This window comes from Halichoerus grypus, chromosome 4 (genome assembly GCF_964656455.1).
Source record: "Halichoerus grypus chromosome 4, mHalGry1.hap1.1, whole genome shotgun sequence".
NCBI lineage: Eukaryota > Metazoa > Chordata > Mammalia > Carnivora > Phocidae > Halichoerus > Halichoerus grypus.
This window is the reverse complement of record NC_135715.1, coordinates 11327944-11353060: the sequence shown is the minus strand read 5'-3', so window position 1 is coordinate 11353060 and position 25117 is coordinate 11327944. Positions and strand designations below refer to the sequence as shown.

Genomic DNA, 25117 nt, shown 5'->3' with positions numbered 1-25117 from the left:
CTGGGTCTTGAAGGGTCTTGGGGTTTAAATAATGTGTGTTCTGTTCGTAAAGATTTAGTATAAATAGGTTGCTCAATTGTAGAAAGTATTGCTTCCAACAAACATCTAATCTGTTTTATTTCGAATGTGAATCGCTGATGAAAACATACACCCTCGGATACTTTGTCCAAAGCACAGGTGACTCTGTTAAGGATGGTAAACTGATAGTTTGTGTCCTAGTGAGACAGTTACAGATTTTCAAAAGACCTTTTTTCCCCTCCGATGAAAATTTCATTCAAGTAATGTTTTTAAGTAGAGATGACCCAAGAAGGCAAAATTATATATTTTGCTTTTCTCTACTTCTGCTCCCATCCTAAATTATATTCTGCCCTAAGACCAGAGGTATAGCTGAAGTTTGCAGGTAATGCTGGGTCCTTTGTGTTTTCTATAGTGATAATAATTAGTACTGTTGTATAATAATAATAACAATAGCAATATTGTAATAAAAATAATTATCAAAAATAAAAGTTGTACCTTTTTTTCTGTTCCTTCCAAATAATAAAATTTGTGGGAATACTTAGATCACAAAGTAGATAAATTATTGGAGAACTGTCTTTGGTGTCACAGAATTTTTTGTTGTTTCGTTTTAATTAGAAGTTCTTAGGAAATAAAGTCTGATGCCCCTTAGTCTAATGTCAGGTGAAAAATACTTTACGTTAAGAAATAATAATCTGCTCATATAATCTGTCACTGTTTGGCGGATAGTGGTGCTTGTGACTGCTTTGTTTCAGGAAACTATAGATATTTACAGGCAAAAGCATTTTTCCTGGCACAATAGTCCCCCCTAATAAGAATTAGGCTATAGATTGACATTAGGGACTCAAAGTCATCTTCTCTTATTAAAATCCGTTGGAAAAAGCTTAAACATTTCACATACTCTATGCTTCTATTTTAATTCCCATAAGCTAAAATATGTCAAACTTAGCCGACATCAGTTGCGAGATATATAGCCGCAATATTCATCAAACTTGAGTTTTTCTCCAGTCCTTCCAGAAAAATATATTTTGAGATACAACCTGCATGTCATTAATAATTTTAGCTTCAAATTATTTGGTAGAAACTTCAGCCAGGATAAATCACTTCCCATGTGATTTATTTTAAGCCTATAGAAGATTTTCTTAAAGGTTAATTTTATTTATCATCTTTTCCATAACAGTGGTAATGCCACTATTTGAAAATTCTCCATTCAGAACTGAATTTATTATTGCTTCTTAAAAATGGGATTTTTACAGTTCTTTTTTTATCAACTTAAAATTGTGTATAGTACGAAAATTGGGTAACTGAAATAAAAACATCTCAAGCAAATATTTAGTTAATATTACTATATATCAATGGAAACTATAACTTACATATAAGTACATATAAATATTTACGCAATATATATACATTCATGTATTATGATACAGTATATTTTTTCAAGTCTCTATTATAAACTCAGTGCTCATTTTTGCTCTTTTTGTATTCATTTCTTCTTGGGCAAAAATGACAGCTAAAGGAAATGATTGATCAGTAATCCTAAGGTATCTTAATATAAGAATTTAACATTTCTTTCTGTGTGGAGACTCTAAAGAAAAATGTGAAAGAATAGCAAAGTATATTACATGTGATAGATTTTAAAGGTACTTTGCTAGGTAAATTCCTATTTTCTGCAGTATCTGAGTATAAATACAGCTTTGCTTCATTTTCAGTTTTACGCATTATCATTATAATTTGGTTTTGGAATGATTTCGTTTAACTTTTTCAATATTTTTCATTTGTTAGAGCTTCACAAGCTAGCTAAAAACCAAGGAACGGGAAATGTTCATCTTTAAAATCTAGGTTCAATTAACAATTATAAAGGTCAAAAACAAGGTCACACCTTGACATAACAACTGTAAATATCACTGAAACATTCTAATTTCACTCATGAGAAAACCATAGAGCAAATTAATAAGTTTACCTTAATAAGCAAATCCTCTACTGGAATATAAACTGGGAATTTATATCTTAATAAAGAAAGAGGGGCTTTTTTCCCTCATGTAAGTCTTTTCATCTAGAGAATTACAAAGAATAATAACCCCCCCCCCAAGTATTGAAAGCAAATTATTTTCATAGGTATCTGATTGCTGCTCATACACCTTTCATTTGTGTTTCCAAATGCAGGGCTTTACAAAAGAAATACTGTTTGGGCCAGATGGCCTTCTAGAAGGCTCCCTGAGAGAACTCAGAAGTCTCTCTAGCCAAAAATATTGTTTCCGCTTATTCAAGTGCCAGAAATCCCACTGCCACTCTTTCACGCAGATCAAATAAACCATCTAAAGATTTGGTTGTTGTCTTTGTCTGCTGAAAGGGTTGATTCCACTAATAGACAACAATGTACCCTCCCACACCCATGCATCCCACCACCCACAGCCTTTCCCCCCTTTATTTGTAAGTAGGAATACTAAAATCAGAACCGAGCGATTTCTAGTGAAAATGAAAACTGAAGGGATACAACTCTACTTTTGAGATGCTCGGTTATTACATTTCTCCTCTTATTTTCTTGTTCATTTAATATTTTTAGAACTATATGCCATAATTTTGACTTTAAAAAGTCAAATTCGTTAAAAAGCTGAGAGTGTGCCAATGAGGACTTCAGGGTTGATCTGATTAGCAACAAATCGCAGATTTCTAAACATTTAAACTAAGGCAATACAATTCTAGTGCTGATATATCCTATTTCACATAGTTTTAGTGGCAAATGGTTCAGTATTAGAAGATAAGAAATTGTATACGTAGGTTAAATCTGATGTTTTCTAAAGTTGTTTGCTTCGTCCTTAATTTAGAACACGCTCTTAGAGATATTTTAATCAGAGTATTTCTATTCTGATTTATATTCTCAGGATATTTGTTTGCTCAGTTTCAATTAAAAATATAATTCTTTTAGTTGGATAAAATCTCAGAAATCTACCAGTTAAATCCTTTCAGTTTACAGCTTAAGACACTGAGACTCAAGAAGGGTTTAGAAGTTACCTGCGGTCACTCACAGCCAAGGTGGTGATAGAGCCCTTAGCAGCATTCCGGGCTAACTTTGTAAATAAAGGTATGAACAGTTAGCATAAATGTGGCTTCACTTGGGTCACACTGAACCCCACACTAATGACCAAAACTAGATAGAGCCTTAAAACTGTTCAGTCACAAACAAAATGTGAATTTGGTTAGTTAAGATTAGTATCTTTCTCTTAGTCATACACTTTTTTTTCCTTGCATGAGCAAAAACGGATGAGGAGGGAAAGAGCACAGAGTATCTGTGTGCCTTCCCAACCCTCCCTGCTATTATTCCCCACATCGCACCCTCCTTCTCAATTCTGTCCTGCCCCAGAAAGACTTCTTGGCTCTGATTACTGCAAGCCCTGCTCTGTTTTATTAGTCATCATTCGTTCCATCTCCCCACGTAGATTGGAAACTCTCCGAGCTAGACTGGGAGCCCTTGGCAAAGAGGCCATATCTAGCCCCGAGCTCCATTTCATCTCGCTCGAAGGACAGGTTCCCAATGTCCTGTGTCTCACTTAACACCTGTGGTTGCACAAACACACCATGGCTTTCAGTGTCTTTCATAGCAAGATCGAAACAAGGGCCATGAAAGGATGGTTTTACTCTTTGGACATCTTCTCTCTTTTTTCTCGTAAGAGTATTTCTCCCTTTTTGTATGTGTGGGTCTGGATGTGTGTTTCTCTGTATGGCTTTTACTGTTCCTTCCTCGTTTTCCTTTCCATGAGTCCTTACTTGCTTCCTCTTTATCTTCCTTTCCTCTCACGTCATCTCTACACCCCACCACCATCCGTTGCCTTCTCTCCTTTAGTCGATTATAAGAAGTTCAGAGCATTCTTTGAATTTTTTGTTGTACTTATTAAAGAATTTTGTAATTCTTTTTATATTAAAAGGAGGCAAATGGGATTCTTATTTTATTAAAAAATGTAAATCAAGAGTTTCTATAATTTTTTTTTTCCATTTTAGGTTAGTGGGCCTGAATGAAAAGAAAGTAGGGAAATTTCTCACCACTACCCTAGAGAGTAAGGAATTCGGTCTACTGAATCACATACCTCCCCACAGCCTCTTGGACAGAAATAGGTATACAATATGCATTTAGTAAGTACTATTTGGCTAACTGGTTTCTAAATTTCTGACAGTGTCAGAAAGAAATTACTTGCTCTACGTATAACAGTTAAAACACTTTTGTTTCCTTCTAGAATAATTGAAAAAATATTTTCACCAATTATTTTATCATTGCTCATCAGTTACATTTTAATAAATGTTTAAAATTTAAAGTGACTTTGAGCTAATGTTAGTTCATTTAGATGTGTTTTCCAAAGAAAGAATAAGCCTATGGTGTATAAAATAGAAGACGTTTAACATTATTGCTCTTAGCTGCAAGCTGCTTTAAAATGACTTACATGTGGGGCGCCTGGGTGGCTCAGTCGTTAAGCGTCTGCCTTAGGCTCAGGTCATGATCCCAGCGTCCTGGGATCGAGTCCCGCATCGGGCTCCCTGCTCGGTGGGAGGCCTGCTTCTCCCTCTCCCACTCCCCCTGCTTGTGTTTCCTCTCTCCCTGTGTCTCTCTCTGCCAAATAAATAAATAAAATCTTTAAAAAAAATAAAATAAAATAAAATGACTTACATTCTCTGCTTTTCTCATAGGCAATACCAGCTTAAATTAGACATGAAATATTCTAAATTAAATAAAAACGTTTACACATTTAACTCGATGTTAAAAATAAAAATATTTTCTTTTTTTTTTTTTAATTTATTTATTTGACAGAGAGAGACACAGTGAGAGAGGGAACACAAGCAGGGGGAGTGGGAGAGGGAGAAGCAGGCTTCCCGCAGAGCAGGGAGCCCGATGCGGGGCTCGATTCCAGGACCCTGGGATCATGACCTGAGCCGAAGGCAGACACTTAACGACTGAGCCACCCAGGCGCCCCAAAAATATTTTCAAATAAGATCTCTGGTTTAAAAAAAATCTGAGTGGAAGGTGATAGCTGCAGAACCCTATATAATTGCTAAAAATCAACCAATTATACACTTAACAATGGGCAAATTTTATGGTATGCAAATTATACCTCAGTAAAGCTATAAAAAAAACAAAACAGAAAATTAAGTACAACATCTAATGTGCTAGCAAATGTGGAAACTCCTTTAAATTGCAATATGCTTATAAATCCGATTGTTTCACCTCAGTAGGTAGCTTTCCACATGGCATACTTTTTCCAAATTCCCTTATCAAAAGATATTTAAAATAAAGACTTGTCTGTCCCTACCTGATCATTCTGCCTGAATATTTTTAAAGATAAATCTTGCAGCCTACATTTCATGGGCTCTGAGAAGAACTTTCAAAACAAAGGCACCTTTGGTCTCCCCTGTCCGTTTGTAAAGTAAGGATGGCTCTGATCCACTGAGACCCTCCATCTGGGCAAGTAGACAACTCAGGACTGGTCACATATTAACATAATTGACCCAAACATTCACCTCTGCTCTCCTCCCTACTGTCCAGCCACCTCCGTCTTCCCTGCCAAATTCATCTTTCAAGCCTTCCACTGTTTCTTCTTTTCTCTTTCCACTTCCTAAAACTGTTGGTAAAGTCCCCAAATAATCTTACCAGTGGATAACACAAGTGTTTCTATTTTCTGTGCAGAACTAAAGCTAAATGATTTCATGCTTCCTTTTTAAAAAGCAAAATGTTAATGAATGTCATTTTACATTCACTCAATTTCCACATCCCAAGGAATTTCCTCCTTTTTGTAAATGCATCAGGCCATGTGTCTTCGCTAGTCCTCTTCATTCTCCTGCTCTCTCTTGCTGGAAACACCGTCTTTCTGTTTTACTACCTCCTCCAGTGTAAGCGATGTTCCCAATTTCAGATCACCTGCCTTTGATTGGTATCTCCTCAGCCGATATTCTAAGTTTTTAAATTCTTTTAAATGTATTTGTCTTCAGTAAATACTGATGCTGTGTCAAATTATATATAGCATCTGATTCTAGTTTCTTAAAGGGACAATTCAATCTATGATTTATAGTTTAGAGGGGGCAGGAAGCTTTAGGCATGAGTTGGCCTCTACTCACTCCATCTTCAAGAATGTTGATGTCCCAGGGCGCCTGGGTGGCTCAGTCCGTTAAGCGTCTGCCTTCGGCTCAGGTCATGATCCCAGGGTCCTGGGATCGAGCCCCGCATCGGGCTCCCTGCTCAGCGGGAAGCCTGCTTCTCCCTCTCCCACTCCCCCTGCTTGTGTTCCCTCTCTCAATCTCTCTCTCTCTCTGGCAAATAAATAAGTAAAATCTTAAAAAAAAAAAAAAAAAGAATGTTGATGCCCCTCAGAACCCTTAAAGCTACTCTGAAATCATAAAATCCTGTTACAATTCAAATACTGTGCTTCTCACTGCACCTTTCTGTGATAAATGGAATTAAATCCTCTCTGGCTGACATCAGCACTGGCAGTAACAACAGTGATGGGGGTGGTGGTGACAGCAGTCCGTGTCGGGGGACACAGTCACAGCAGTGGCGACAGCAAGGGTAGTGAGTGGGGATACCAGTTGCAGGTCCCATGGACTGACAGCCTGTTCAGTGACAGGCCATCGCATACACTAATTTACTTAATGCTCACAGCAATTCTGAAAGGGAGGGATTTTCATCCCCATCTTACAGGTGAAGAAACTGAGGTTCAGGGAAGTATAGCATTGTTTGCTGTGGATCACACAGAGCTAGGAAAAAGCAGAGCTTGGATTCAAGGTGTAGACGACCTCAAAGGCCATATTCCTAACCTCTCCATCAAGGTGCCTTAAATGGGAGAACCCAGAGAAGCAAGAGCCTTTCTCTGTATGTATCTGTGTGCACTTTTTGTTTCAGCTGCAAGCTACAGAATACCACTCAGAATGCCCATCCTAGAAAGTTGTCCATTTCTGTTGGGTGGAAAGTCACAGAGGGGCTGCCTAGACAGGTGATCCTTGCTGTGTCCTCTTGGGCCACACTGACTTCGCTAGTAGAACTGCCTGCACCAGGGCCCTGCCTTTCATACCCCATTGATGGTTCTGTGCTCTGAGTTCTTATAGTCAGAGAACTACAGGGGAAAAGATGGGAAGGATAAGAAGGGAGCTTCTCCAGGTTTTTTCACCTTTCAGAAACTGGAAAATAAATCTGATAGGCTGCCCAGGATGCAGGATTCCCCACACCCCACACCCCTTCTGAGGCCATGTCTGAGGGGCCTTCCCAAGCAGTTCAACAGGCCTGAGTGGTCACTGCATTCCCCAGTTTGGTGCAAAAGTAACCCCCATTCGGATATTCCAACTATTACATTCTTAGGAATCATTTAAAGGGCTTCCCCATCAAAGGCCATGGAACATCATCTGTCAGAATTTCAGTACTAATAGTAATGACACATCAGCCCAATGTGAATTGTTGACCATGCAGAATGGCTTCAGTTGAACTTGTAGAAATTCATATAGAGCTACATTAGCCTTGAAATTCTCTGGCCATAGCAGTAATTGGCTATTGAATTTTAATTCAAAATATTATTAAAATACCTATCAAATTATCACTACAACTTAAGTGTTAAAATAAGAAAAATGTGTTCCCTATTTCCCAAGTCTTCAGAAATATCCGTTTACTCTCTTAATGGCAATTTAAAAAAATGTGTATCTATAAAGCAGAGGGTTCCTGATACTCAGAAGCATATACAAGGATCAAATGTCACCTCCTTTAGTCCTTCTTACATATGCTTTAGGTATTTTGAGGACTTAAAATGTCATTCACATATTTATTATTGATTTTCTTCTCACTGAAAATATCCTTCAGTATTTCTGGTGTCATAATTATAGTAAAAGCTGTCAAGTGGAAACTCAGGATAGAAGCATGTTATATTTCAGTTGTTCCCAAATTCATTTATTAAAATTACATTTTCAGGGCACCTGGGTGGCTCAGTTGGTTGAGTGTCCAACTCTTGATTTCAGCTCAGGTGGTAACCTCAGGGTCATGAGATGGAGCCCTGCATTGGGCTCCAGCTCAGCACAGAGTCTGCTTGTCCCTCTCCCTCTGCTCCTTCCCTGCCCCCGTGCTCGCTTGCTTGCTCTCTCTCAAAGAAATAAATAAATAAAATCTTAAACAATAAAGTGAAATAAAATTACATTTTCACATATTTGCTTATCTGCACCTTACCTACGTATCATTTTTTTCAGCCTCATCCTAAGTAATAATACCTCTGAAGTAACAGTTTAGATATGGTAGTTATTTTTTGTAAATCACATCAAAATAAAATTTTTAAATATACAGTATCATGTAAAATAAATATATATTTTTTAAAAGTGTTATATTTAAATATTTTTCTGTAACCATCTCAGCATTGTTACCAGTCATACTTTGGAGTACACCAAATAGGGGAAAGAGTTTGGGATTTGGGGTGATAAACCTTAGATTCTAGTCCTATCCTTCCCATAAGTTCCTTTAAAAAGGTTAACGAAATCTGAACTGCAGTTTTTGCATCCGTAAAACAGAAATTACCATGCCCTGCCTCCTGCAAGTAAGAAGATGTCTTTGAAATGTTTTGTAAAATCATAAAGTACTATCAGATGAATCTCTTTTTTTGGCAGTGGGTCTTACTAATAAGATTGCACCTCCCCAATTTTCAGTTTGGAAGTAAATATTCCAGGCCTTACTAAGGTCTATAGTTGAAGTAGAGCGTAGGCTTGAGAGAATCCATATTTCCTCCTCAACGGAGAATGAATATCCATCCCTCCCCCTGGTGCCCAGGTCAACCTATCTATGATGGTCCCACTCAGAAGCAAAGCTGGACCGGGCCAGCTCTTAGCTTTCCCATTGTTGGATCCCTAGAGCACCCTTAGACAGAGGGAGAATGCCCAGAATAAAGGAAAGGAAACAGGTGGTTCAACCTCTTCCCCTCAAGGTCCAGGAAGGAGCAAATAGTGGGTCCACCAGGGCATGCAACAAGAACAGAGGGATTCCGGTGGGTTCCAGTCCAGCTTCATCAAGAAGAAGCTAAGTCCTTCCTGCATAAGGAAAGTCAAGCAGCTAATGAGGAACAGAACCAGCAATCATCCATCTTAATATAGGCTGGATCAGGCTCCCTTTCCTTAGATCCTAGAGAATCCCATTCAGCCATAGACCGATGCAGTATCTCATACTGTGATCTTTTCATTTGCTTGATCTATTGAATCACTGGTGACCAGAGGCATGGAGGGCTCCTGCAGAACAGAGAAAGTCAACCCCACTGGTGTGTCTCTATGTGCTGTTCCCAGTATCCCCCACCCCTCTCTTGTTCCTTTGGCATCCCTGACCTTCTAAACCTGACTTTAAATGTAACTGTTCCTCAAAGCCTTTCCCTAGCCAAACCACCTCCATTTTGATGGCCCCGTTTCTCCGTAGCTCCTCAGTCCTTAAGTACCACAAATATGACAGACTTGCTTGCCCTTTAACTGTTACATCACTTGCATGAGTTAACCTGACCCCAACCCAGCATCACATTTGTTAGGGAAAGTCACCGTGTCCTACTGGAGGCTCAGCAAGTGCTAGCCAACTGACCGGTATTACCAGACCGAGGAAAGATCAAGCGGCACAGAAAGATGCTTGCGGAAGGAAGGAGAGGAGACAGGTAAGATAGATAGCATCTTCCCAAATCACTCTCCCCTCAGCCACCCAACTCGAGCCCCACAAAAGAGCCAGGCTCCACTCCAAACCATGTTTTGAGTACTGGGTTCTGGGCATTCAAAGATCTATGAGACATGGCCCCTTCCTCAAGAGTCTCACAGCTTAGTGAGAAAGACAGCAGTGTAAACAAATCATTACAATGGAGTGTGACAAGGGCTGTAATGGGAGGCTGTACAGAGAAAGGAAGAAGAGGGGCGCCTGGCTGGCTCAGCAGAGCATGTGACTCTTTTTTTTTTTTTTAAGTAAGCTCTATGACCAATATGGGGCTTGAGCTCACGACCCCGAGATTAAGAGTTGCACACCCTACCAACTGAGCCAGCCAGGCGCCCGGAGCATGTGACTCTTGATCTCAGGGTCGTGAGTTCAAGCCCCATATTAGACATGGAGTTTACTTAAAAAAAAAAGAAAGGAAAAAAGGAAGGAGAATTTAGCCCTACCAGGGAATTCTAGAAACACTTCATAGACCTGACATCTTCTGACATTTTGAAGGATGAGGAGTTTACAGGAAAGACAGGGAAAGGTCCTTGAGAGCAGAGAACAGAGCATATGAGAGAGGTACAGAAGAGTGTGAGTGGGTGTGGATGCGGGTGGACTGGCAGGAGACAAAGCTGAGACCGGAGGCAGGGTCTGGTCTACTCATGGGGAGTCCTGGGATCCCTGCTTAGGAGATTGCACTTGATTTTGTAAGTCCAGAGGGAGCCAAAGCCAGGTTTAAGCAAATGGATGATCCTACCCAGTGTTTTAGAAAGATCACAACAAGATCCCAATTAGGAAGGTGCAACTCCCCAGTCAGCGTCTCAGCAGTTTCTCAGTGAGACCTTCCCACTGCGCTGTGGGTACCTGGCACCCAAACTAACATCCTTAAAAGGAATGTCATAACCAAATCATGGGGTGACCAAGGGCTGTCCTAGGGCCTGTCCAAGGACTCTCCAGGGTGATAGGGTGAAAAATAGGAAAGACAGAAGAACGAAAGTGTCCATCAGAATACCTCAGTGGTGTATCATACCCCCTCCCCCTTTTTGAGTAGTAGGAAGGAGCCGCTGATTTTGTGAGTAAGGAAGAGCTCATCACAGGCCACGCTGGGCCTGCAAGATTTGAGCAAATAGAGGGCACAACCAAGAAGATCCTGAAAAGAAATTTCATAATGGCCAATGCTGACGAAAGTTTTAGGAATTCACTGGGAACTGCTGTGAGGCAAATATTTCACTGGGCATTAGGCTTAGAGTCAGTCATACGAGAGGAGTGTCACCCTACAAAAGGACTATGACAGCTGTTCTCAAGCATTATCATTTGGGCCAACAGAGCGCCACCATCACTGGAACGCCCGAGAGAACTCCCCGAGTGCTCAGAGACATGATTTGAAAATGAAAGTGAGTAGGGAAAGAATTAGATCCATTCGTGTTTCTAGTAAATTAACCTTTTAGTACTCTAGAGAAGAAGTTCTCAAGCATTAAGTGCCAGAGAAGCAATATATACGTGGTATATATGATATATAACATTCCTCTGAATGTTTCCTGTGGACGATTACTGTCATCACAGCCACCCCCATCATCTCTCCTTTTGCTATTAAACTGTAAGTCAGACTCACCCCGATGAAGAACTTCCGGGTCTGGCAGAATTCATTTTATCTCGATGCTTATCTTAGCAACGGGCAATGAGTGAGTTGTTAGAAAAACCCTAGCCTAAGAGTACTTGTTTTCTTTGCTGTACAGATAACAGATATGCTAAGATGGTGTTGCCCTTCACTTCCAGGAGTCTGAAACCCTAAACATGTGTATAGTAAAATGTGCCAAAGTGATTGACCAGGGATTTACTACGAGTAACTTGATAGGTAACTGTTGAGTAAGAGCCCATTGCGTACAGAGCTCCATGGCAAGTCTAGCCGGGAACGCATGATCTGCGCTAGGGACACAGTATCACCCCCACATGAAGTGTGGGAACTGGCGACAGTGATCCTGAGTGCACAAGAAGGGCACTCGTTTCAGACCCTCAGATCTCTCTGTGCTCATCACGCTGGCCTTTTTCCTGATTCTTTTTGCATTTTATGGCACCTGCTTCTTTTTTTTCCTGTCTCCTCCAGCACACGCTCCTTGAGGGCAGGGATCAGGCCGGATCCATATCAAAGTCAGCCTAATTATTTCTAAGCAGGGGAGCTAAAACACAGCACTTCTGCAACTTGAATGTGCTTTAGAATCCTGAGATGATTCCTGGCCAAGCCTCCACCTCCAGCCTTCTGCATCACACCATATAGGATGGGGCCCTATATGCATTTTAACAAGCCACATCCCCTACCGTCCCCCTCAGATGGGTTCTGATCCAGTTGGTCAGGAAACCCACTCAGAAAACACTTTTCAATCTAGGGGTGCCTGGGTGGCTCAGTTGGTCAAGCATCTGCCTTTGGATCAGGTCATGATCCCAGGTTCTTGGGATGCAGCCCCCCCATCAGGCTCCCTGCTCAGCGGGGAGTGTGCTTCTCCCTCTCCCTCTCCCGCAGCTCATGCTCTCTCTGTCTCTCTGTCTCTCTCTCTCTCAAATAAATAAATAAATAAAATCTTAAAAAAAAAAAAAAGAAGAAGAAGAAGAAAAAACACTTTTCAATCTATAAGCCTAGGGTATAAGCCTGGAGCACGCCCTTTGGATCAGCTAGAGCTAGCTTCTGTCCCAATTCTACACCTCAGTAGCTACAGGGAAGGCATGTATCCGTTTCTTAAGTTCCTTGTGCCCCAGTTCCCTCAGTTACAAAATGGGGATAGATACAAGACTTAACAGAAACAAAATAGAATGGTGGCTGCCAGGGGCTTCCAGAGAGGGGATGGGGAGTAAGTTGTTTAATAGGTAGAGAGTTTCAGTTCTGCAGGATGAAAAATTTCTGGAGATCTGTTGCACAGCAATGCAAATATACTTAACATTAGTAAAGTGTACATTTCAAAGTGGTTAAGGTGATAAATTTTATTTTATGTGTTTTTGCCACAATTAAAAAGAAAAAGAATTTTTTAAAAGAAATTTGTGATAGGGTTGCATAATAGTATCTCCCTTGCAGTGTTCTTATGAGCGTTACATGAAATAAAGCTTGTCAAGTCTCTGGCTCAGTCACTGATCTAGCAACTGCTCAAAAAATTATAGCTATTATTATTGTGGTAGTCCTGGTTGTTAAGGTAGTTAACTATGAATAAGTTACTATTTAAAGGCATTTTAAACCAAATTATAGTCTGAATCTTCAAGCTGATGGAGCCTCTCTTTATTTTTTGAAATGGTGTGCCAATTTCTCAGGAAAGCACTGGGCTGTAAAATGGAAACTTATCTCTAATCATTCATTAAGGACTGTTTCAAACCCTCCCCACAAATCCAAGTAACATTTGTCAGACTGCATTTTTACCAGATCCTGACCAACAGACCCATTCACATTTCACATGTAGATCCTTATGTTAAAAACCCCAACCATATTATAGGTCGATATGTGAAAGCAGGAGGATATTCATTTTAGGCGGTCTAATTCGTAACACTAAGATCCTCAATTTGTAGAGATGAAGGAGACAAACAAAAATGTTGAACTTTGTTTTTCAGCTTAGGCTTAATGAAGGAAGTCAAGCAAAATCTGCCACTGTAAAAGAAAGAAATGATCTCTATGAAATATTTTGCATCTTTGATGTGCACGTGGAACCCAAAGCAGATTTGGGAAACATGGCATAAACCCAAGGCCGTCATTTTGATTCTCTGTGCATCGTTTTGATTTCATGTGCATCTATTCTAATTTTGTCTCTCCAGCCTATTATTTAAACCTTAGCAGGACAGATGTGCTGTTTTACAGGGCCATAATCCACTTGGTGAGCGGATAACCAGGAGGCCTTTGGTCTTCATCATTTACTCCAATAAGAAAACTAGACTATTGCCTTGTAAAACAGCGTGAGTCCCCCGCCCTGATTTCACATGCTATGCTAACCCATGGAACATCCTTGGAACTTCTAACTGAATTCATAAAATTCATCATGGTCACAGAGATGACCAAAATTCACTCTAGGCTGAATGAAATTAGGCAAAAGTCAATCTAGAAATATAAATAGTAAAAATGAGAGGGTTGGAAAATGACTTCAGGTACAGGATTTTAGGCCAGCACAGGTGCTCATATGAATCAGATTTATCATTCTAAGGCTGAGAAGGTTAGGTACCTACTGGTGAAAACTCTAATCCCAGTGGCTTTTAAATCTCTCTTGATTGAAAAATAAATTCTAGGGGCACCTGGGTGGCTCAGACGGTTGGGCATCTGCCTTCGGCTCAGGTCATGATCCCAGAGTCCTGGGATCGAGTCCCGCATCGGGCTCCCTGCTGGGCGGGAAGCCTGCTTCGCCCTCTGCCTCTGCCTCTGCCCCTCTCTCTCTCTCTCTCTCTGACTCTCATGAATAAATAAATAAAACATTTAAAAAATAATTAAAAAAATAAATTCCAAAGTCATTACTAAGGATTCCCTGCCACTTTTTAAAATCTCCGTCCTATGTGTAATTCTTGTAATTGTGGGAGATAAGGGTTTTCAGAGAGACCAGGAGCCCCATCCCAGAACTTCTGAGTAATGACAACATTGTCTGTCAAGAGGTGGTACTTGTGAAATCAGAAATGGGCAGCAGTATACGCAGATGGACCATCAGCAAGAATGATGATCGCTCCCATCCACCAGCATCCTTGCCAACAGGTGGAAGGAAGGAAGAGAAGAGCTGTGATTGTAAACAGCAAGAAGAAGTGATTAAAAGAATGTAAATAACCAGACATGAACTTCAGATTCTGGGCATACTGCCTTCTGTCCAGTTAATTGTTTTTTTTCTGATGCAGTAAAGACACTACCTCGTTACCTTAATATGGGGGTTTCTAATAAAGGCTTGAGGTTCCAATACCCAAGTATTAACTCCAGCTCTAACTTCTCCTAGTCACATACCTTGGAAAATCACTTAACTACCCTGGGCCTCAGTTTCCTCATCTAGAACAGGACATAGATCACATGCACATTCACTAAGTATTTGCAGAAGCTTAAAAGAAAATGTATCCGTAAAATGGGGATAAACTAGGAGTTCTCAGAAATTCTTTCCAGACTCACCATTCAACAGACCTGTGACTTCTTTGTTATAGGCTCATGTCCCTTGTCATTCTAGTCCTCTTCAGCATGTATATACCAACAGAGGAATCTCTTTTTATTAAGTACAGTCCTACCTTACATTTTCTCATCACCTGGTAGTGTTACCCCTCAGTTATGTTACAAGAAGGAAGCATTTTGCCATTAAACTGATCAGTTATTTTTTCAAACAACAATTGGTGACCAGAGCATGTTACTATTTTTAAAGTTCTATGCAATATTTTAAAAACTATATAAGGAAGTATTTGCATTTCCTTCCATAGTTGTTTTCTGCTTGATTTCAAGAGTTAAATGAACAGTTTCAAATACCTTCTGTGTGATGCTTTTCCCCTCCATTAAAATGCTGAAGGGTTTGTTTGGCTTTTTTTCCCTCTTTAGGAGGAAAAAAGAAATCTTTCCCCTGTAATTTACTTCGGCTTTCTCAAAAGTTGGGTAGGAAAGTCAATATAATTCAGGTAGAATCTAAAATGTTCTTGTTGTACAAGTGTGCATAGAAAGGAAGCCTATAATTTCTGAACATTCTTTCAGGAAGTTTGTGTTCTCTGTTTTCCAGGGAGCCTTTACTTTCCAAGGGAGTATGATCGACAAGCCGTTACTGAAGCAAGCCCAGAACATTGTTACGCTTGCCACATCCATCAAGGAAAAATGATCTGTTAAATGAAGCTCTCATCGGGTGGGCTGAACATATACAGCGGGTTTCTTAAAGACAAACCATAATACTCAAGGCAACTTGTTAGTATGCCGGATTGGAACCTTTCTCCCATTTACAGTTCAAATGGTTACAATGTTAATCACAATTTTTGTGGGTGTATTATCTCACTGGCCAGTTATTCCTCTAAAAATGAACTTTCTCCTTTTTGATTCCAAGCTTAGGACTTTATTGCTCATTAATGTGTTACAAATATGCACTTATGATTTCACAGGGAGATAAAATAGTGGAGAGAGATGGGCTGGGGGGATGTTAGGTCTTTAATGAAACAGATCTTTCTCGAATATGTCCGCTCCCTTCACATTTCTCATGTTAGTTGTTTCCCACATTGTTCATTAGTCGACACTGTAAATAATTTTAAGGCCAGTCTTGTGCCTCAGTCGTTAAGCGTCTGCCTTGGGCTCGGGTCATGATCCCAGGGTCCTGGGATCGAGCCCCGCATCAGGCTCCCTGCTCAGCGGAGAGCCTGCTTCTCCTTCTCCCACTCCCCCTGCTTGTGTTCCGTCTCTTGCTGTGTCTCTCTCTGTCAAATAAATAAATAAAATCTTTAAAAAAAAATAGTAGTTAAATGAAGGGGTTATGTTTATTTCACTAGAAATCTGATAAAATGAGAGATGGCATAGAAAACTTAAGTATCAGATAGCTTCTAAAAATAAATCTTCAAAGCTGATTACTCTTAACCTCCACCTCCCAAAATGAAACATCCATACATTTGAACCGGTAGATGAGAACTATGAAAGCCCTCATCCTGGGTGAATGCTTTGGGTCAACAGTTACCAGCAATTAAAAAAAAAATGTGCAGAAACACAAGACCATCCATTCTCTCCCTTAATTTCCCCATTTAACTGTTTGCCATTGAGGCCGCTTCCCCCTGTAAATGTATGGCCGGGACAGGGCCCCCTCAGCAATAAACTTGTAGCCTCTAAGAAGACACAATGCGGCCGAGCTGGTGCATATGGTCCCCTGCGAGATTTGCATCACATTAGAGATGCTGCGGCAGGTCATATGGGCGGTGTGGTTAACGGGCTTAGTAAAGCTGTTTTGAAGAGGTTAACCCAGCTTGTAGTAAGGGTAAATAAACATAACAACCAGCCATTCTTCCCTATTCAGCATGTGCTCTTATACTGAAGGCTAAAGGGTATTGAAGCTGGGAAGGATCAACTTGTGTTTGCCAGAGGACGCCAATGAAATTTGAAACACCAACAATCAGAGATTTTGTTTCTGCTCCTCATTAAATCATGAGCTTTTGTGTTGAGACTCTGGACGACTGTTCTTTAAGAAATTAACAGAATGGGAAGTTTTAAACTCTACACCAACCTTTTCATGACCTACACAGCCGCAAAGCTGCTACTCTTAGACAAACACCGCGGGGAAGGCTGTTCTGTTTCTTTAAATTTGTAAATAGAAAACAGTTGTTTTTTTATTTTCATTTTTCACCTCCTCCTACACCCTAGTTGTTTATTTCCTCCCTGGCCCCAACTGTATGGCCCAACCAGGGGTCTGCTCTGCCCCTGCTTCTTGCAGTTCCTGCAGGAAGCCGCGAGGTAAGTGGAGTGGAAGGTTATATACAAGGAGGGGCGCCATGGACCCCAAGCCGAGTGGGAGAGGCCCACACACCGTCCCGCAACCCCCACCCACCCAGTGCACTGAAGGAAGGGGATGATTCAGTCCTGCCAGGCGGGCGGAAGGAACCGGATCCAGGCAGGACGGTTCTGGGGAAACACATTCTGGAAACACCAACTAATAATCCCAAACCTGGGATCTGAGGCCACAGCTCTTGAACGGGGACGGGATGTGCTAAGCTGGGGTCCCGGCCTGCCTTGGGCAGGGGAGGGTCTCCTCTCCTCTGTGCACCCCTCTCTCCAGCCCCTCCTGAGAGCACTGTCACTCTTCACCTTGGCCATCCTGTGCTGTCCCCGAGTTAGCTAGAAAGGAAGGTGGGAGCTAGCCGCATCCTCACATGGCGCGGCCGGAAGGAGGAGGACGGTATCTTAGCCAGTGTGGGAAGAAGACTGGCCTCCAGTCACACTGGGCTTTAGGCCGTCGGGGCGGCGGGCAACAGTCATAGGAAAAGCAGCACCCCCCAGTAAGGTCCCTCTCGGGGTGGTGCTGAGAGCCGGGACGTGGCTAGGACTCCCCACCGCCATCACCAACAGGCCCGTGGGTTCCTAGATCCCCTACAGTGTGGGACCGACTGGTCACCACACCTTTACCTGACACCCAAATGTCACATTTATCATCTTCCTCGTAACCCTGTGTTCCCAATTATGGTCATAGCATGAGACTAGGATCCACTAGAGCCAAAAATCTAGACCACTCTGCTCTGGTCCCACTCCGAGCAGAAACCCTGACCGAGGGCCCCCAGAAGAGGGTTTAGTTAGGGTCAGAGGTCCTGGGGAACTCCTCCAGTTGGCAGTGGACTACAAGAAGAGGACCTCACAGCCATCTGATTAATTAAAAACCATACCTGTTTATATTTTGTGTAGCTCATCATAAGCCGCTTCGCCATATCACCCCCTTGTTATTAATTCTTGGGGGCTAAATTATGGGTAACACTATTAAAACATTATCAGAACTAATGAGAAACAATTACTTAGAAAATGAGCCAGGACAAGATTGAGTTGAGAACATCAGTGGTGATCACTGTAGATTAGTTTAATAAATCATCAGGTGCGGGGCAGGACTGTATGTATGCAAAGCCCTGTCACGGGAAAATGAAATTGAGATTTTTTTTTGCATAATTTTTTCATTAATCTCAATAGGACCCGTGTGGTGTAGATTGTTTTATTCCCCTAATACCTTGCCTGAGGGGGGGTGCCCAATAATGTCTTCATTGTTTTACTGAGGTCTTAATGACAATCTGTGACAACCTCATTTTAATGTATAGAGGATTATATCAATACAATCATGTTTTATTGAAATGGTGAGGGGGAAACGCCAGCGGAGTCCCGCACTGTCTGTGAGCACAAGTTGGGAATTTCCTCGGCATCTGGGTGCAGTTCCCTTCAGATTTCCAAGTATTGAACCGCTCGCTGCCCTCAGGTCCTCTCCTCCAGGGACAGGCTGGGAAAAGCTTCCTCAAGAAGACTTCACCACCTCCTATTTGAATTTGAAAGTAGCTCGTTGCTTGCCATATCTTGCTGGGTAAATGGAACAGACCATGTAGGGTTTGTCTGTTTCCTTTTCTAAAATATACCTGTTATCATCATCTTTAACACATTAACCCTTAATAGTTCTGCCCTCGTTCCTCGTTGGGGAAACTGACCTTCACTGGAGACGTTATATTTTCTAACTATGTCTTAAGAGGATAAAAAAGAACACATGCTTTTTAATTCGAAGGACATTCTGGTTTTATGGTTTCCGTTCATCTTGGAAAGCTAACTGTCGTCCGTTTTTAGTTTTCAGTTTTACCTCTGGTACTTGGAAGGCAACTGATCGTACAAAACAGGTTATAAGATTACCAGCAGGATCTCGTGCATATTAATGCCGGCGAGGGGCACCGAGCCGGTCTGTCACCGCGGAGTTTATGCCCCAGGCTCGGGGACACTGTCCTCCCAGCCCAGAGACCCTCCCCCGGTGAAAGGTTTTCACATTGCAGTTTCGGGGGAAAGTGGAGGAAAGTAATTAGCAGAGCTCAACATTTAAATGTTAAAACTTTAATCTTCCTTTCCGCGCTTTATTTTAACTCGGGACGGGGGTGGGGGGCGAACAGAGCGAACAAAATGGCAATTAAAATACCTAACTTAGTACCTGAAAGCTTGCGCCGTGGTACCGGGCAGCTTTTTGCTGTCCTGTGATGGGTGATTGTGGATGTTTGGTGGTGGTAGTTTGTTTACATTCCAGCAATTATCTGGCAGCATATTTCCTTCCGAATCGGTAAGAACTGCCAACGACATAAAGAGTGTGATGTGTGGGAAGAGACTGAAATCGTCGTTAGCGCCTTTTGTGGTCGTTTGCTGTCGATCCGACCCCGTTCCAGCTAAGCGGGCTGAAGCCTGCAGAATTTTTATTTAAAAAAAAAAACAAAAACAAAAAACTGTTTACAAGTCTTGTAAAAGACAAGGGATCTGTCGCTCGCGCCCTTCCTTTTGAAATTTTTGTTTGTAAGGGAGCGGCTCGGTGTTCGCTCCCTCCGACGGGAAGGGCTCGGCGAGCCGGGCAGCGCGCCCCGTCGGAAGGACGTGCGCCCGCGGGGCCCGGCCACGCCGAGTCCGCGTCCCCCGCCGCCGGCACTTCCCGAGGACCGCGGGCGGCCGGCGGCGCGCGAGGGCACCTGGCCGCGGAGACTGGCGGCCCCGGAGGCACCGCGCGCGCCCTCCGGAGGCGCGCCGTCCCTTCCCCGCGGGGCGCGGCCTGGGCCGGGGGAGCCCAGTGCGCCGGGACTGCGGGCCCCGCTCGCCCGCCCGCCGCGGGCCGCCCGGAACCCGCGAGCCTGTCGCGCAGCCCCGCTGTAATGGTGGCAGATCAAAGGCTGCCCCGTGTCCCCGCGGAGCCCGGGACAATCCCGCGCCTTTGTGAGCTGTTGCTAGGAGCCGGAGAAACTAAGGGAAAGTGTCAGGAGCATGTTAATCAGACTCGTTACAGTGTAACAATAACGTCTCTCTCGGGTCTCCCAGGCCCCCAGCACCCCTGGCGCACCCCGCGCACAGGCCGGACACCTGCGCGGGGCCCTCGCGCCTGCCCTGGGGACCGGCCGGCCCCTATGTCCCTCCAGCCCCGAAGTCAGCGCCTGGGCCGGGAGCAAGGACGAGCCCTAGGGACCCTGCAAGCGACTGGCGCATCTCTGGGCCCAGATCTCCTTGACCAGACCCCCGCGCGCCCTTAGTCTGTCGGGCTCCAATCCGGCTTCGTGGCCAGAGGGACCTGCGGAGGATTCGGGTCCCCCTGCTTTCAGTCATTGAGTTGAATTTCCCACGATATTCAAACACGGTATTAGAATCAAGAGAAAAATGAGCATTCCATTTTAGATGGCTTTTTTTGCTTTTGCTTTTTGAATCTTCAAAAGATTCAAAAACCAACTTTTCCAATTTCCCTGTCAAATCCATAGAGGATACTATAAGTGATAATCCCGAGTTTAAAAACGAAACAAAACAAAAACAAGAAAACTTTCCTGAAAGTAAGGATTTCTCTGAACTTTTTTCAGAGGATCCATTCATTCATTCGTTTATTCATTCAACAAACATCTGTTGAGCCCGACCCAGTGCCAAGCAGCCAGCTAGCATGAAAGTCGTAGGACTGGTTCCGGATGCACTTTTCTTTCAAAATTAAAACGCTCTTGTGTGAAGTCAAAGGAAGAGCAAAGGCGTAAAATAATGTCAAATGCCGCAACAAAAGTGCCATTGACGACAGTAGTGAAGGTAACCAGAGAGGTGCGGATTAAGAATTTAAAACATGTGAAAAACTAGAGACCATATGCTTGGAAAACCAGCCACTTCTTGCACCCATTTTCTCTCCTTCTCCCCTCCTCTTTTGGTCTCTAGGAGCTCGGCCAGGCTGCAATCCTGAAGCCGGGAGTCCTGCCTGAAGTCTGAAGAGTAAAGTCAGCTTGTAAACACTCTGTCCGACTTACTAAGGGAACAAACACTCAGGCTTGTCCCGTTCTCCCCTTAGCCGTACACAGGGAAGTGGAAAGCTGTGCTCCAGCTTAGGACAGAATTTGGCCAACCGGGGGTGCCTTTCTCCAGTATGAGCTCTTGTTCAGGAACCAAGGAAGTTCCCTTGGTTTTAGTGCTGAACCGTAAGTCAAAGACAGAGCTTTCTATTTAACAGAAAGGACAGAAAACTCACCCTTGGAGTACCTGTGCCTATTGACCTAGAGCGAGTCCGTAACCATGTTAGGCTTCTCCACTGGTCAAAATCAATTTCTCACACTGTGTGTGCAACATGTAAACATATAGAAAACTGGTCCCGGAGATTAGTCTAAGCCCTGGAAGGAATTTTCAAGATTCCTCTCATTACATGTTGTGAGAGAGCTGATATACTGAAAACTCCATCTTGTGAAAAACAAGGAAGACCAAACACCAACAGATGTTAAAATATCTAGCTAAAGGGGAGAAATTCAGTGAAAACAAACTGGATTTTTTGGTCTACATAATGCCACAGAGCGGGTTTGGCCAGGTTCTGTTTTGTTTTGAAACAATGAAGAAATTGCCTTAGTTATTCAGACACAGAATCAAGAGAAAAATGAACATTCAATTTCAGATAGCCTTGTGGTGGAGAGTTTCTTCAGAAGACTACACACTCTAGGTATGTGGCTTAATTTTTTTAAAAAGATTTTATTTATTTATTTGACAGAGAGAGACACAGCGAGAGAGGGAACACAAGCAGGGGGAGTGGGAGAGGGAGAAGCAGGCTTCCCACCGAGCAGGGAGCCCGATGCGGGGCTCGATCCCAGGACCCTGGGATCATGACCTGAGCCGAAGGCAGACGCTTAACGACTGAGCCACCCAGGCGCCCCTTAATTTTATTTTTTTTTAATGGGCTCTTTTGAGTTCCAGGGAAGGAAGAACATAAAAGCTAACATGAATTTCTGGCTTAGATTCTCCGGGGAAACTGTGTTCATACCCCGAACTCCCAAATGAGGAAAGGACCACACCCGTTTCCTCCAGTGGGTTTCCAGGGACTGGAATTCGTGCAGCAGCTTCCGGCGGCGGCGTGGGGGGAGACTCTGCGACGCATCTCCCCGTCTGGCTTGAGGGAGCTCCCACCAGCAGCAGCCCCACCGGCATTTCCACGCCAGAGCCGCGTCACCTCTGTCAAGGGGCTGTGGCCACGAGCAGCCGGGCTGCGACTGGCGGGAGTTCCCGACCCTCTTCTGCAAAATCCTGTGCGTAAGCTGCAACCCCCTCCTCTCCCCCAACAAACTCCTAACCACTTTGCAAGGCATACCTGGAAGGTCACGTCTGTGAGGTGTCCCCAGCTGCCCACAGACGACTCGAGGACCCTCCCCCAGTCCTTCCATTGCCCTGGATCGGATGGTGGCTGTTATGTGTGTGTGTCCCCCAAAGAGTGTGGATGCCCTGAATCCTGGACGCTGCCACGCATCTCCGCATCCCTCTCCTGCTCACCTCTCACCCCCAGCAAGGTTCGCTCCAAGGGTGATCATTCGAATCAGGAACAGAGTCTTTCCTCCCACAGACACTTAGGTTCTAATCCTGGCTTTCCGATGACCAGGTTGTGTCACATTCAGACAAGTCGTTTATTCTCTCTGAGTATCAGTTTCTTCAACTAGAACAATAATACCTAACTCAGAGAGTTGCTAGGAGGAGGCAGCGGGCACGGAAATGCACCAGCCGGGTGCCCCTCGGCCCGTCCCCACTCGCTTGGCCGGCCGGGCCGGGGACAGGCCGGGGACGGGGAGGTCAGCAGACAGCCCCCAGCTGTCAGCCACCCGGCAGCATCTGCCTCAGCTGCACTGCCCAGACTCTCAGCCTCCTCGGGGCAGCTTGCATCCGGTGATGTGGAGATTTTACCACGATTTAAAAAAAAAATCATCTTTAGAAAAGAATAATGTCAAATAAATAAAAACAAACAAACAAATAAATATGGTATTTTTCCGAAAGTACTAGCATCACGCTTTCAGGCATTCAGGAAAGGTCAGATAATTTCCATCTCGGTGCCCAGCCTGTGCTGCAGTCCAGGACGGGAACCCCCGTCCCCCTTCCCCCCCCCCGGACCCCCCACCCACAGCAAAGCTGGCTGGAAAGTGAATTTCTATCAGGTGAACCCCATTTTCTCGTTCACTTTTATTGGCCAGTGAAGGCTCTGGCCTCACAGGAAAACATACTGGTGGGACCGACCCCTGGACCCGCTGGGCATGGTGGCACACTCCCAACAGCCATGCGCATTCCAGGGGAGCGTTGTGGCTCTTTTGTGGTTGTTGTTCAGAACCTCCTAGTCCCATTCCTGGACCATGGAAATTTCTCTCGCTATAGAGCTGTTCTGACTACAAATTCATGTTAGCATCCTGTCCAACCACCCTGATTTTGTCGTCACTGAAGCTCGGGAAGATTATGCAGTACCGATTCCTGGCGGAAGGGGGCTCCATCCACATAGAAAACATAGACTATGAGTGGCCTCCTGGAGCTGCGCAAATATTGGCCCTTTCAGTGGACTTGCTCAAGGTCACACCGCTGGCAAAACCAAGCCTACAACGAATGTCTGGATGTCTTGAAATTAAACCGCTAAACCACACAGCTCCACACCCAAGAACTCCTCAGATTTCTGGTTTTACATTAAGTTCCCCACTAAGGAAGCTCCAAATAAGTTTTTTGAAACAATGAGAAAAAAGCTGAAACCTCTTTTTCTTTTTTTTTTTTAGGTAGGCTCCACGCCCAACGTGGGGCTTGAACTTACAACCCCGAGATCAAGAGTGACACACTCCACGGACCGAGCCAGCCAGGGGCCCCTGAAACCTCGTTTTCAATAACTGCCTCCCTCAGACACAGTCCCGGACCCAGCAAAGGTATCTGAGCTCATCACAACTGAAACAACTAGTCATCAGACGCAGTCAGGAGACTCCACCACCGGGCAAATGCCACCTTGAAGTGGGCCTCCATGGCCCCCTGGCTCCTGCAGGCCCTGGATCACCCCCTAGATGGAACATTTTGCGTGACTGCCCACTGAGGACTGGTCTGAGTGGCTGGAGAATGTCTTGGGTGGTCTGAAGATAGGAATCCCAGTGGAGGGATGAAGGAGCAGGATGTAGCTCTGAAGGACAGAGGGTGCACTCACCAAGCTGTGTTAGCTCTCTGGGCCTCCTCTTGGCTCCAACCTCACTGCTTTGGCCCCTCCTCCGTCGCCTTCATTCTCTGTCTCATCTCTCCTCTCTGATCCCTGTGTCTGCTCTTGGTCTGCTTCTACTTCGCTTTTCCTTATAGTCTTACTTTCCTACCTCCCCTTGCCATTCCAAATGCAAAATCAACAAATGTAGCAAAGAAAACGAAATGGGGTAACAATTTTTTTTCTAATTCTGTGTCCATGTTTTGGAGGTAAATCTAGCATCCTAAATCGGGGGCTGTTTCCAGGATGCTCCATAGTCCTTCATTTACTGTGAACTTGGCACAGGAACTTTATTAGCCCATTTTACTGCAGAGAGCCCGAGTGCAGGGGACAGCTAATATTGTACTTTGGGAATCAAAGTAGAAATGCCAACGAGGCTGCTAATTATTCAGTAAATTAAATATTGCTGCCAAAACTGCTATTCCTGATGTCCTGCATTTGATCATGCTGTCCTAATGCAAAGGCAGCATTCAGATTCTATCTAAGCAATAAAGATGAGGATCCCGCATTACTGGCTCCTTATGTTTTAGTAGAAATTATTTGAGTATGCAACCTGAAATTCATGATACTTATAAGTAACAAAGTTCAAGGATATAAAATTTGATTTCTATTGTGTTCTTTTTTTAAAAAGATTATTTATTTATTTATTTATTTGACAGAGGAAGAGACACAGCAAGAGAGGGAACACAAGCAGGAGGAGCGGGAGAGGGAGAAGCAGGCTTCCCGCAGAGCAGGGAGCCCAATGTGGGGCTCGATGTGGGGCTCGATGTGGGGCTCGATGTGGGGCTCGATCCCAGGG

At 43.6% G+C, this 25117-nt stretch overlaps 1 protein-coding gene and 1 long non-coding RNA gene across 8 annotated transcripts in view; one reads left to right on the top strand and one right to left on the bottom strand.

Annotated features, from left to right (window-relative positions):
• Positions 1 to 24824, top strand: part of CLYBL (citramalyl-CoA lyase) — a 250806-nt gene extending 225982 nt beyond the window's left edge. For 3 of the 5 annotated variants that reach the window (XM_078070135.1, XM_078070134.1, XM_078070133.1), the window contains one exon: positions 15382 to 16093. In XM_078070135.1, coding sequence (XP_077926261.1) covers positions 15382 to 15477 — 96 coding nt within the window. In that variant the 3' untranslated portion in view covers positions 15478 to 16093. Of the gene's footprint in view, positions 1 to 15381; positions 16094 to 22075; positions 22299 to 23857 lie in introns of those variants that run through there. The other 2 variants (XM_078070130.1, XM_078070131.1) reach the window with 2 other exon arrangements.
• The window catches only part of LOC118534525 (uncharacterized), a 103581-nt gene that overhangs the window by 36381 nt on the left and 42083 nt on the right, over positions 1 to 25117 (bottom strand). Inside the window, exons 2-3 of one of the 3 annotated variants that reach the window (XR_004916724.2) lie at positions 19288 to 19532; positions 18216 to 18636 (exon numbers count right to left, since the gene is read on the bottom strand). The exons of 1 other annotated variant lie outside the window; for it this stretch is intronic. This is a non-coding gene — a long non-coding RNA (uncharacterized LOC118534525). Of the gene's footprint in view, positions 1 to 18215; positions 18637 to 19287; positions 19533 to 25117 lie in introns of those variants that run through there. One more of the 3 variants, XR_013446872.1, reaches the window with a different exon arrangement.